At 49.6% G+C, this 12,963-nt stretch overlaps 1 protein-coding gene across 2 annotated transcripts in view; it reads left to right on the top strand.

Annotated features, from left to right (window-relative positions):
* MYO5B (myosin VB) overlaps positions 1–12,963 on the top strand; it is a 303,619-nt gene that overhangs the window by 259,377 nt on the left and 31,279 nt on the right. For both annotated transcript variants that reach the window (XM_036245270.1, XM_036245271.1), the window contains exons 23-27: positions 2,520–2,604; positions 3,808–3,956; positions 4,885–5,004; positions 7,057–7,197; positions 10,732–10,797. In XM_036245270.1, the coding sequence (XP_036101163.1) occupies positions 2,520–2,604; positions 3,808–3,956; positions 4,885–5,004; positions 7,057–7,197; positions 10,732–10,797 (561 nt within the window). The remainder of the gene's footprint in view (positions 1–2,519; positions 2,605–3,807; positions 3,957–4,884; positions 5,005–7,056; positions 7,198–10,731; positions 10,798–12,963) is intronic.

Here is a 12,963-nt window from a genome sequence, read left to right as displayed (position 1 = left end):
TATTGGCCCTTGAAGCACCGAAGTTTTTCATTTTGAAGAAGTTCATTTTAACTATTTTTTCCTTGGCTGCTGGTGTTTTGGTGGTGTAACCACTGCCAAGTCCGAGATGATAAAGATTTGCTTCTATGTTTCCAGCCAAGATTTTTATAGTTTTAAGTCTTATCTTTAGGTCTTTGAAACATTTTAAGTTCATTTTTGCATGAGGTGTGAGGTAGGAGTCCAATTTCATTCCTTTATATGTGGAAATCCAATTGTCACAGCCACATTTGTCAAAAAGATTATTCTTTCCTTATTGAATTATAATGTGAGCTTTATTTCTGGATTCCAGTTCTTGCCATTGATCCATGTGTCTGTCATACCATAGTTTCGTAGTACATTTTACAATTGAGAAGCATGAATTCTCCACTTTGTTCTTTTCAAGATTATTTGGCCTGTTCTTGATCCCTAGACATTCCATATGATTATGAAGATCAGCTTGTCAATTTCTGCAGCAAAGCCAGCTAGGATCTGATAAGGGTTACATTGAATCCCTAGATCAATTTGAGAAGTGTTACATCTTAACAATATTAAGTCTTCTGACCCATTACCTCAGGATGGCTTTCCATTCTTTAGATCTTCTTTAATTTCTTTCAGCAATGTTTTGTAGTTTTCAGAGTACACGTTTTATACGTATTTTGTTAAATTTAGTCCTAAATATTTTCTTCTTTTAGACACTATTATTCATTGTACAGTGTAGCGATACAATTGAGTTTTGTATATCGATCTCCTACCCTGCAACTTGAACTCATTTATTAGTTCTAATAGTATTTTAGTGAATTTCCTAGCATTTTCTACATACAAGATCATGTCTGCTGTAGGCATAATTATACTTCTTCCTTCCCAATCTGGATACTTTTTATTTCTCCAATTGTCCTGGATAGAACCCCCAGTACAATGTTGAATAGTTTGGTGAGAGCAGACATTCTGGCTTCATCCTGAGCTTTGCGGGGAAGGCATTCAGTCTTTTACCATAAAGTATGATATTAGCTATGGGTTTTTGTAAATGACCTTTATCAAGTTGAGGAAGTTCCCTTTTATTCCTAGTTTGCTGAGCATTTTTATCATGAACATTTGGTAGTATTCTGTTGAGGATGTTTTTCATCTATATTCATAAGTACGTTCTGTAGTTTTCTTGGGACATCTTTGTCTAATTTTGGTATCACGACCTTACTGGCCTCAAGGAATTGGGAAGTGTTCCCTCCTCTTCTTTTTTTTCTTTTGGAAGAACTTTTGAAGAATAGAAATTAATAGTGAAGAATATGTAGAACCATCTACATATATTCATCAGCTGCTCTGGCATGCCGTCTCCTTGGTACTCCACACACATCGTCTCATTCAATACTGAAAACAGCCGGGGAGGGGGGTGTTGTACTGGGGAACCGAGCCGAGCCAGGACCTGTGGTTGCGAAGCCCATTCATTGTCTTTGCTTTAGACCACACATAGCTTGTGACCACAGTTCCTTCTCTGGTGACTTGTGATGGTTCAGGCAGCTTCTGGAAAAGTGGGGCTCAAGTCTGGAAGCCTGAATTGAGGGGCTCTGGGCACATGCTGCTCACCCTCTTCCTGCCCAGATTCCACAGTGCAGTTATTGCCTCGCCTGTGTCATGCAGGCATGATCACTCAGTGGCCGCCTATAAGATGAGTCTCGGGTTCTGGAGAGAAAGTACCAAAGTGATTCATGGCCCATTAGCCCCCATGTTATTAAAAAAAAAAAATAGGCCCCTTTCCTATCCTCCTTTTTAACAAATAACACTTACTAATTCTTTTAGAACACATCTGAACTATTACATTTTTAAGTCCATACAAATATTCAGTCCAGTATGGAATAACAAAAAAAGAAGTATTTCTTAAAAAGTGTGCTTCACTTTGTTTTAATTCTTTTTCCTCTGAACAGACCAGAATTTTTTTTTAATGAGTATTTCCTTCTTTTCATTCTCTTCCTTTTGGCCATTTTTGCAGTGGCATTGGCCTCCTGTTTCCTCCGGCAGTGTTGTCGGAAGCTGGACACGAGGCTGGACAGCTGGATGTCAGTGGCAAGTCCCCTTCCTTTCCCAGCACCCCAACTGTGCTGGTCCAGGAGGGCAGGGCAGGGCAGGGCAAGGGCAGGAAGCCAGGGGTAATTCTTCAGTGTGAGCTTGGGGCTTCCCTGAGACTCAGATCTGAGAGCTCGGAAATTATCAAGACACGCAACCAAATGCAAGGAGGCCTGTTGTTGTAAGTTCCTGAACAAGGCATGGAGCTCGGAGCAGACTTCGCACGAGGTCTTTGTGGGCATTGGAAGACCCTAAACAGTGGGGAGCTCGTCGGCTCACTTTCATGGGGCTTGTCATTCAGTGTACATTTTCCCCCTTGAAATGAAAGCAGCTTTGGCCAGTTCAATTTTCTTAAATACAAAGAGCATTTAAACACAGCCAGCTGAAAGTCAAACCCCTTTGCCCAGCTTCACACAGGAAACGTGTTCTCTGTGATTCTCTTCCAGCGAGTTGCAGACCTGGAGCAAGAAAACGCTCTCTTGAAAGATGAGAAAGAACGGCTTAACCACCAAATCCTGTGCCAGTCGGAAGGTAAGTACCAAAGCACTTGATTTTTCATTGAGAGTTTTGATTTCTTTTCCAGAGTGATTTTTCCCCAGAGACTCCCAGCAAGGTGCTGCAGTGGAGAAAAGGGAGATGAACGAGGAGTGTGGTCTCTGTGCTTCTGCTGCGACGTTTTGTGTGAGGTGGTGAGACTCAGGGATAACAGACAATACTACGCATGGGATTTGGAGTCAGGGAGACCTGCACTCAGAATGACTCCGCCATACACGAGTGCATGGCCTTGGGCAAGTCCCTTAACAACTGTAGTCCTCAGTCTCTTCATCTGCAAAATGGGTCCAGGTGCAGAGCTCAGGGAGCCTACGTGAGGATTAGAGACCACGCATGAATAGCTTAGGTTGGTGCTTGGTGCACAACACTCAGGAGCTGCGTTATTGCTGCTTTAACTGTATCTTTAGCATCCGTGGTTCCTGCCATGCTTTCTTCTACCCAGTGGGTCATCTGTTTCTGTTTGCTGAAGAGAAGGTCATGGGTCACATCCAGGTCACTCATCTCAAGTACCCACCGACCCCCCAGCTGCTGTCAACCCCCATGTGCTGCTTGACCACAGAGGAGCAGTGGGGTCCCCAGCCCCCAGTTCTCCCTCACTCACTGTGGCCTTCAGCAGATCACTCCCCCTTCCCCATCCTCAGGCTCCTCCACTGGCCCACAAGCGAACTGAACCCCTGAGTGCACAAACTGTTTTTAATTGCTCTTTTAAAATTGTTTCTTTCCATCCACTGATACGAATAATAAGTTTTCGTGGGAAGAAAGCCCACCTGTGTTATCCTGCTGCCTTCCCTCCTTCCTAACCTTTGGCCTTATTGCTTCAAGCCTCCTTGACTCTCCCTGAACTCCAAGAACCAGAAAGATCAGGACTAGGGAAGAAACGCTGGAACAAAGCCTGGGTTTTTGCAGGATGCTGCCAGCAGGCACTGTGACCGTTGTCACAAGAGAGAGGCTGGTGCATTAACCCAGGGAGCTGTCGTGCATGCGCCTGCGTCTGCCCCCACTACTCCACCCCACCCCCAGCCCAGCCCGGAGGCTTAAGCTTTCCCTTGCTCGGCAGCTCTCACCGGTGTCTGCCAGCAGCCCTCGTGGGCAGCCTTTTGACGAGATGAATCAGGACATACGAGTCAGTGCGTGCGGAAGTCCATTCAGAAAGGAAATTGCAGCGGTGTGCTTGCTTTCCAGGTGACTTTGCCCAGAGCTCCGTCAAGGAGAATCTCCTGATGAAGAAGGAGCTGGAGGAGGAGCGTTCCCGGTACCAGAACCTCGTGAAGGAATATTCACGTTTGGAGCAGAGATATGACAACCTTCGGGACGAGATGACCATCATAAAGGCAAGGAGGGCGGTCCAGCTTTCCCAGCCTGGTCCTTGTGCAGCTCCAGCCCCCAGGCCGCTGTCTGACACCTGAGGCTCCCGACACCTCTGTGAAGGGCCACGTGTCCCTGCCTGTCCGGCCGGGAGTCATCACCTAGGGAGCACCTGAGCTGGGGAGTCGTGCCCAAGGACGGCACCTTTTCCAACGCTGGGATCTTACAGAGATCTGTTAGGACTTTGAGTGGAAGTCTTCTCTTTTTGGTGTCCTCTTCGGGGACCATCCCGTTTGCAATAGTAATGGCGTGGGGAGTTCTGATCACGAGGCATTAGTGTGTACACAGGGAGGTCCCAGGCATCAGGTCGTTTCTCCTAATTGTTGATGGAATGCAATATATGTGGAAATGTCATCTTTCACGATTTGTCGTGCTTTTCACCACATACAAACATTCCCTCCAGAAATGCATATTCAAACAAGACTGAATAGTTACTTGCGTAGAAACCAGGAAGAGAAGCTGAATAGGAACATAGAAATCTAAAATTTTCCTACCAAGTTCAGGTTTTACTCTCAAAGCCCAATCAGAAGTGAGGAAAGAAAGGTATTTTTGAATGAACAGTGTAAGTAGTAACCTCTATTTGTACTATTCTTACTGTTTTCATAAACCGGTTGGTGGAGCTCAGGGTGAAAGGGCTGTTGGGCAGGTTGTGGAGAGAGCCCGGTGACAGGGCTGTCCACACTTTCAGGGCAAGACGGGAGGTAAGCGTGATCTCCCTGGGACTTTCCAGAGAGCTTGGCCTCCATGTTAGGGGTTTGTTTTCACTGAGAGACAAGGGAACCCAATCCTTACAAATGAGGCAGAAGTCCAACGCTAGGGCCTACTTTTTGAAAAGTAATAGTTCTTATTGCATTAGAGTTCAATATGAGTTTTCACATTTTTCTCCTTAAACAGCAGACCCCAGGCCACAGGCGGAACCCATCGAACCAAAGTAGCTTAGAGTCTGACTCCAATTACCCCTCCATCTCCACATCTGAGGTCGGAGACACAGAAGATGCCCTCCAGCAGGTGGAGGTGAGTGAGGCCGGCTCTGGCCGGCTGTGTGCAGCGGGAGTGTTTATTGCAGAGACTGACTGTTCTGTTGATGGCACCCAGAGCGCCCAGGGGACTCATTCCTGACATCAGGACCACTTGGACTGCAGTGGACTTATAGACAGTGCTCTGGAGTTAGCGTTCACCGCGCGAAACAGTCCATTACTGTTTGCCTTCCCACTCCGCAGAGAAGAAGGAAGGAGGGAGGTCCCGGGTTCCTCCTGCAAAGCTGAGAAGCAGGGACATGGAGTGGCTGACTTCAGAAGGAACAGTCATTAAAATAGATACAGTTTTTTGTCCCCATTCAGTGTCACAGTGCATACAGTAATATCAATAAATACGTAAGAACGTTTTCCTCCATGCCTTAGAAACTGGATAAAACTCAGAGGATAACAAATATTTGCTGAGTGATCACATTTTTATCAGTAATAGCCTATTAGAATCACTACATGATGCACCACACAGTGGACTTTTTAGTTTGTGTGTGATTTTGTCAGAGGTACATAGACACACAGTTTTTCCTCTGGCATTGGAGAAGAAGACAGTCGCAAGCATATAAACCCTGTGAAGCACGTGAAGGTAGATGAGGGGGAGAGGCCGTTATAAACGCCGTGTGTGTTCGGAGCACGTCTGTGCCGGGCACCGCTGGGAGGGCTGGAGAAACAGCAGTGCCCGAGCCGGACCAGGCCCCGCCCTCTGGAGCTTGTCTGCTGGGGAGTTAATAATCAGTTGGTGGAAGGAGTCTGTAATATAATTGCGGGCACTCTTCAGTGCTATAGCAAAAACTAAAGGATGATGAGAGAGCGCAGGATGGAGTGAAGAACGGAAGGGTTGGGATAGAAGGTCTGCCGTGCAGTCCATGCGGGTTGCTGTGTGCCGTATGCACTTAGTAGGCACTTAATAAATGCTGGCTTAAGGCCTTGGTTTTGCCACCGCACTCTGAAGTCTGAACCCCAGACGCACCACCCACGTGTTTGTGTCTGTGGCCGTCACGTGCAGGCATGAGCACTTCCGTCAGTGGGTTTATGCCCTTCGAGGACGCTGAGACTGGTTCTGAGTACTGACGGGAGCAGCAGGCACAGTCCTGGCTATGCACCCAGCGCTCATTAAATGCTGGTTGAACAAATTATATTGTCACAGGTCCATAGATGTACTCACAAAATCCACCTGAGCCCTGGCCGGTGTGTTCAGTGGTTAGAGCATCGGCCCGCACACTGAAGGGTCTCAGGTTCGATTCCCAGTCAAGGGCAAGTACCTGGGTTGCAGGTTCGATCCCTGGCCCCAGTCGGGGTGCTTGCAGGAGTCAACCAATCGATGTGTCTCTCTCACATTGACGTTTCTCTCTGTCTCTCTCTGTCTCTCTCTCTCTCCCTCCCTCCCTCCCTCCCTCCTTCCCTCCCTTCCACTCTCTCTAAAAATCAGTGGCAAAAATATCTTTGGGTGAGGATTAACTAAACAAAACAAAAATCTACATGGATATGCTCATGCAGACACACACCCACACACCACAGAACTCGGAGGGGACACTCCGGGCGTGACTCTAAAGGGAAAATGTGGGAGAGGATGCTGTAAGATCTGCTGGTGTGATGGTCCGTGACAGGGCGCATGCTGGTTCTGTTTCAGGCGCAGTCAGGTGGTCCAGCACGCTTACAGTGATCAGTAACCACCCTGATTCTGCAGCAGGAAGCCAATGTCCTGACTGCTACAGTTTCTCTGGGATAAGACCAGTTTACAGAAGGGAGCTCTTTGAACTTCCAAATAAAATTGCTGTGTCTTCATCCACTTGTTCTTGGAATATATGATCGGTCATCTTACACGGCTCACACAGGGGGAACATAAATGGCTGAGACTCAGATGTTATCTAGACAGAAAATGAGCCTGGAGCACCAACTTTCATAGGAGAGATGATGGTCGGTTGGCATTGGCTTTGTATCTGAGACGTGGATTGATGTTCGGGAGGAGGCAGTGAGGTGCTATATGTTCCCTAAGGCATTTATTCTATTAAAACCTCCTGCTCCCTGTCTTTCCTTGAAGGAGATCGGCCTGGAGAAGGCGGCCATGGACATGACAGTCTTCCTGAAGCTGCAGAAGAGAGTGCGGGAGCTTGAGCAGGAGAGGAGGAAGCTGCAGGTGCAGCTGGAGAGGAGAGAGCAGCAGGACAGCAAGAAAGTGCAGGTGCGTGAGGCTGCCAGCCTACAGAGCAGCGCCCGTGCCTTCGTGGTGCTGGCCTCCGAGAATGATCCGGCTCGCGGCCCCCAGGGTTCATGTGGCCCGATGTCACCCTGGGGGTTATTCTGCTGCCGGGTTTCAGAGAGCAACTTTGTTTTGTGTTGACGTCATGACTTTTCTCTGCAAGTGCCCCAGATCACCCCAGTTGGATGGAAGTAAGTGTTACAGTGCCCCCAGGGCAGAAGGTTTCCACCGCTGAGGCTAGCCCAGAGCCCGTGGCATCGCCACCCACTTGCGAAGAGGACCAGGGTGTGCGATTAAAGTGTAGACACAAGCAGAGTCAAAGTAGAGCAGAGAACATCGACTGCCCTGTCCCAGCTGGAACCTGGCCTGGGGGGCTTGAGTTTAGCCCCACTGGTTGGGGGCAGACCAGGTTTGCAGTCCTCACCCTTCTTTCCACAACTATAGCCTCTCCTCAATCCAGCTGATCATTAGTGTCTTGAGTATTGAAAAAATACTGTTTAAAGCCATGGTGTCCCCAGACGTGTCACTCGCTCCATCCTAAGGACCCGCTGAGCACTTGAGCTACACTCCGCCCTGCAGGTGCCAAGCTCATGTTCAAAATGTTTATTAAACGAGAGGAGATGAAAATGTAAGAGAAAGCCCAGCCATCGAAGAATTTGTAATCTAGTTCAGGAGGGCCAGATATAACAGGTGAAAAGTAAAAAATAGTATTGGTAACAAAATAAAATTTAAAAAAAATAGTATTGGTAGAGCTCAAATAAATACAAGGTTGGGCACAGACAGATTGGTGCTGGCCTTGGTCAGTGTGGTTCAATTGTTTGGGCGTCGCCCCGTGCACTGAAAGGTCGCTGGTTCAATTCCTGGTTAGGGCACATGCCCAGATTTTCGGTTTGGTCCCTGGTTGGGGTGCATACGGAAGGCAACCAATCGATCTTTCTCTCTCACACCTATGTGGGTTTTTTCCTCTTTCTCTCCCTCTAAAATTATATATATTTAAAAAAACAGACTGGTGCTGTAGGAGGAGAGAGGGCATTGCAGTCAGCAGTGACAAGGAGAGCAGAGCCGCTTTTTACTTCTTGGGAGGGATAAGGACCACTTCTAATGGGGAACAAGGCCGGTTCTGACATGGGTCATATCGTTAGCTGACCTCATAGTGGGCTTATCAAAGGTCTTTGGTCTGTTCTCAGGCTGAATTGCCAGTTGTGGGGTTCGACCCGCTCCCCACATCCTCAGCCCTCCCTCCTCCTGCTCTACCTCTGCACAGTCTCCTGTTCCAGCACCTGGCTTCCCTGTCCACTCAGAGGTGTTACAGACACTAGTAGATTCTTGTGGTGGTTTTCCTGAGCAGTTAGTGGAGATAAATCTTGCTGATGGATTTAAATCTCTCAGGTGGACTGGATTCAGGATGGAAAGTGGAAAGATTAGGTTCATCAGTGACATTGGTTAGAGAAGCTGCAAGACTGCATCGAGGGCCTCAGACGGCGCCTGACATGGCAACTGGCCCACCCACCCGCCCCCGAAGACTCTCTCCTGGTCCCCACCGCAGAGTGCATAATCGTTTTGAAATCCTGGCTTTAGGTATTTTTTTGTCTTGACACCAGATAAAACAGGGTGTCTCTTTGCTTAAAAAGTAATGACTCAGCAGGAGTCAGAACTGTAGGCTTGGCCCCTAGCCCTGTAACACACACCGAAGCTCGCTCTCTAAGGAGAATGACCTTGTCCCCGACAGTGTTTAGTGTGAAGGGCACGGCGGGGCAGGGGAGATGATGGAATCACCCCTCTACAGCATCCTGAAACTAAGCTTTCATAGGTGGTGGTCTCGGATCTGCCCTTGGTCCCGAGAAGAATCCTGGGTCTTTATTCTGGAGAGACGGTCTGGAGTCTGGGCTACAGCGAGAGGCCAGCCCTTGCATAAGGAATGACAGGGCAGCCTCCAGGTGTGCCATCCGTGTGGCGGTGCCTGAGCCTGCCCTGAGGAGGGGCCTCGTTGACAGCCAGCCAGGCTGTCCACGTACTTCCCTTCCCACCTCTCCGGCTCCCTTTCCCCAGGCCTGGCAAGGTCACCTGGGCCACCAGGGTGATCTCAATGGGCTCCCCACTTAGAAACATGACAACCAGCACAAACTAATACTCAGAGCAATTCAAGTTTGAGGAATTGATCTCTTTCCCAAGAGCCTAATATACTCAGCAGTTGTCCGTGGTCATGGGACAAATCCATGACACGTAGAACGGAAACACAGACCTCCCCGCTGGAGTGGCAGTTTCACAGCTGGCCCTGGGCAGGCCCATCACGACCGATGATGGTGAGGGGCGACGCGGAGCTGGTGCCTCGGAGCAGTGTTTTCCCAGGTTGCAGGGCTGGGAACAGTGCCGTCAGGGTGCTGTCCTGCTGTGGAAGGCGCTGTAGGAGGTGCTCAGACCCAGTCACAGTCCCCAAGCCTGAGGCACACCTAACCTGCCACGGTGCCTCACTTGAACTTAAGGTTGCTAGCACTGCAATCTGATTACTCACTGTCGGGCTCTAGCTCCAAAAACTCATCCCGTTCAGAGACTCTCATCCTGTTACTTGAAATCGCCCCAAGGAGCTAACCACTTATAGTGTCTCTGTCCCTTCTCACGGGACCGGTGAATAGCTCCCAAGTAATCGTAGGAATTCCTGCCCAGCCAAGTCCTGAGGGACAAGTGTCCCAGTTGCCGTCCACACCCACCGGCCTCAGACTTCTGACGTCAGACGGCAGCAGCTGAGGGGCCGACTGTCACACTGTCTGCTATAAGGTGACACGAGGGAGCAGGCTTCTCCACAGGTGCTCGGAGTGACTTAATTGGGAAAACAGAATACACATGTGTACACACATCCCAAAAAACCTGAGGAACTCATTAACCTCATTACCAAATACATAATTATTAGATATTAATTAACCTCTTAAATAAGTACATGAGTCTTACAGTGCTGGTTTCCCAGGACTGCCGAAACTGAGCACCGCAAACTGAATGGCTTAGAACCACAGACACCTATCGTGTCTCGAAGGGCTCGGGGGTAACCTGCTCCCTGCTCTGGCCGCTGCCTTACAGCCACACAGCTCGTCTCTGCCTGTCTTCACGTGGCCATGTACCCTGTGTGTCTCTGCTTCTTGTAAGGACAGTCACAGATTAGGGCCCATCCTGGTGGCATCTTAACTCGATCACATCTGCAAAGACCTTATTTCCAGGCTAGGTTAGGACTTCATCTTGACTTTGGGTGGACTTAACCCCTAGCACAGTGTTACACACATTCAACCTACAGGTGCCTGTGAGGATCATGAGAATAAGGTTAAGGAGGGGGCCCAGGTGGGCAGCGGGGAGACCTTTATGGAGCGCGTCACGGTGGCCCGAGGTAGCGAGCTGCGTTTCGAAGGTGGGAAGGAAGCACACGTGTGCCAAGGGCAAAGCCGCCTGTTTTGACCATGGTTGGCGATACTTCTGCGGAATATCTGATTTTCAGTCTGTGCTCACCTTTCTGCCCCTTTGTCCGAGCAGATGGAACAACCAAAGAATGACGGAGATTTGGACCAGGATGCAGATCTAGCCTACAACACCCTGAAGGTAAGGCTGACCCCCCGCCTGGCGGTCGGACAAAGCTCCGGGCTGCGGATAAGTAGAACCGTAAGCACACTTCCCCTCCCCGCGTGGAAAGGAAGGAAATTGTGTCTTTACTACACGGAACTGTCGCAGATGCTAATGGCAAACGGTTCCCTCTATTCACAGTGCATCTGGCACAAAATGTGGGGTTCCCACACTGAGCAATTATCCGGTTCTCGGTGGACCCCAACGGGGTGTCCTAGCACTTACCTCCTCTCTGGCACTAACGACCTGGACTTGGCACAGACCCACTGGCTATGGGCTCAGTCCCACAAGACTGTCCCTGCTTCAGACACCAGTCACAGTGGTGGGACCTCGGTTACCCACACTTCTGTCCAACTTGGCTACAGATCAGGGGTTCCACCACCCCCTCCTCAGTTTCGGTCATTTGTGAGAATGGCCCATAGAAGTCAAGAAAACCCTTTCCTTCCCATTACTGGTTATTTTAGAGGATACAAGGGCCAAATGGACAGGTGCAGAGGACAAGGCCTGAGAAAGGATGTAGCGCCACACGCCCTCCCGAGCTCGGCACTGCCAGCACCACTATGCGCGCACCAACCCGCGGCTCTCTGAACCCCGTCACTTAGGTTTATACGGCAGTTCCATTACACAGGCATGAGTGAGCGATTTCCAGGCCTCCCCCTCCTTTTCTGGTGGTCAGTGGGTGGGGCTGAAAGCCCCAACCCTCCAATCACAAGGTTGGTTCCTCAGGCAGCCAGCCAGTCCCCATCCTCAAATGGTCACCTCATTAGCATAAAGGTCACCTCATTAGCCTAAACTCCCCTGTGTGGTTGCAAGAAGCTTTTGAATAACAAAGATGCTTCTCCCATCCATCACTCAGGACCTTACAAAAGAATTTGAAAAGCTCTGTGCCAGGAACTGGGGCCTGAGACCAAATGCGTATTTCTTATTATGTCACAGATGTCTGACCTGCCTGATTCATTGTCAGTTAAAATAAAACATGGCCAGAGGAATGAAACCACTTTAAACAAACGATCAAGACTTGCATGGAGAGATGTGAGGCAGGGATCCTGTGGTGTGTCCAGTGCTGACCCCTGGGAGGTGGTGAGGTGGAGAGCCGGAGGCCTCTGCCCGAGGGCACGCGGGCCTGGGCCCTCTGCAGGGAGGCGTGTGCAGAAAATGGGCAGCGGAGCAGCCCTATTCCCCTGAGTCCTGGAGACTCGGTAGTTGGGAATGTGTCCAGTCTGCCAGGGTCATCAAGCTGGTCCCACGTACAGGACCTCACATAACTCGGAGCAGCTGCATTGCCCAGGAGAAGAGCCCCGAATCTCACCCTGGTCCTGACCAAACTGGATTTGAAAACCTGCCCAAAGCACATGAGTGAGATTAGGCTACACCGGGAGAACCCTGGACGAGGAGTGATTTTTGCTTAAACCCTAGATCTCCTGACCATCATTTCAGAAATCCCCCCTGATCTTTCTGTCACGAGTAAAGGAACCCACCTCTGGGGCAGAAGCACACATCTGGGTACTGGGCTGAAGGCTCAGGTGTGCTGCCTGAGAGGTTGAGATTGGGCCGAAGGGCCCTCGGGCCTGGCACACCCGGCAGAGCGTTGTCCACGGAGGCCTGAAGTAGGGGGGGGGGCTGGCAGATGGGGTCCTGGGCTCACGTCCTGGTTCAGCCTCTGCAGAGCTCACTGTGAGCCTTCTCCCCTCCACCCTCAGCCGCCTCGTTCAGAAAAGAGAGATTGTGCCCGTTGGTCCCTCGGTTCTGTGGCCCTACGGCTCTGTAACAAATGTGCAACCAGTGCCCACTTACCCACGTTTTTGGATTTCCTTGGGGAAAATCTCATATATCCCAGGGCCCTGCCAGCAATGTATGTGTGATCATCAGACTTTATCATCTGAATTAATCTCAAACACAAAATTATTTTATCCAGAAAAATTTAAAGACATTCCAAAGTTGAGTTTCAATGGTACTTTGGACTCCAAACACAGGTAGTTTTTCCTCCAGGGGCTTCTATGTGGCCAAAACAACAAAGAGTGTTCCTGGTGTATTCTCTAAAATGTGTGTCCATGTGGGGCTCCTGGACAAAGACTTGAGGAGCCCTGCATCCCACATCCTGTCTTGGAAAGTCACAAAGATCATTCATGGATTGAAGATCTAGGA

The sequence above is a fragment of the Molossus molossus genome, unplaced genomic scaffold, assembly GCF_014108415.1.
Source record: "Molossus molossus isolate mMolMol1 unplaced genomic scaffold, mMolMol1.p scaffold_m16_p_6, whole genome shotgun sequence".
Taxonomy (NCBI): Eukaryota; Metazoa; Chordata; class Mammalia; order Chiroptera; family Molossidae; genus Molossus; species Molossus molossus.
This window is presented reverse-complemented; position numbering and strand designations above follow the sequence as displayed.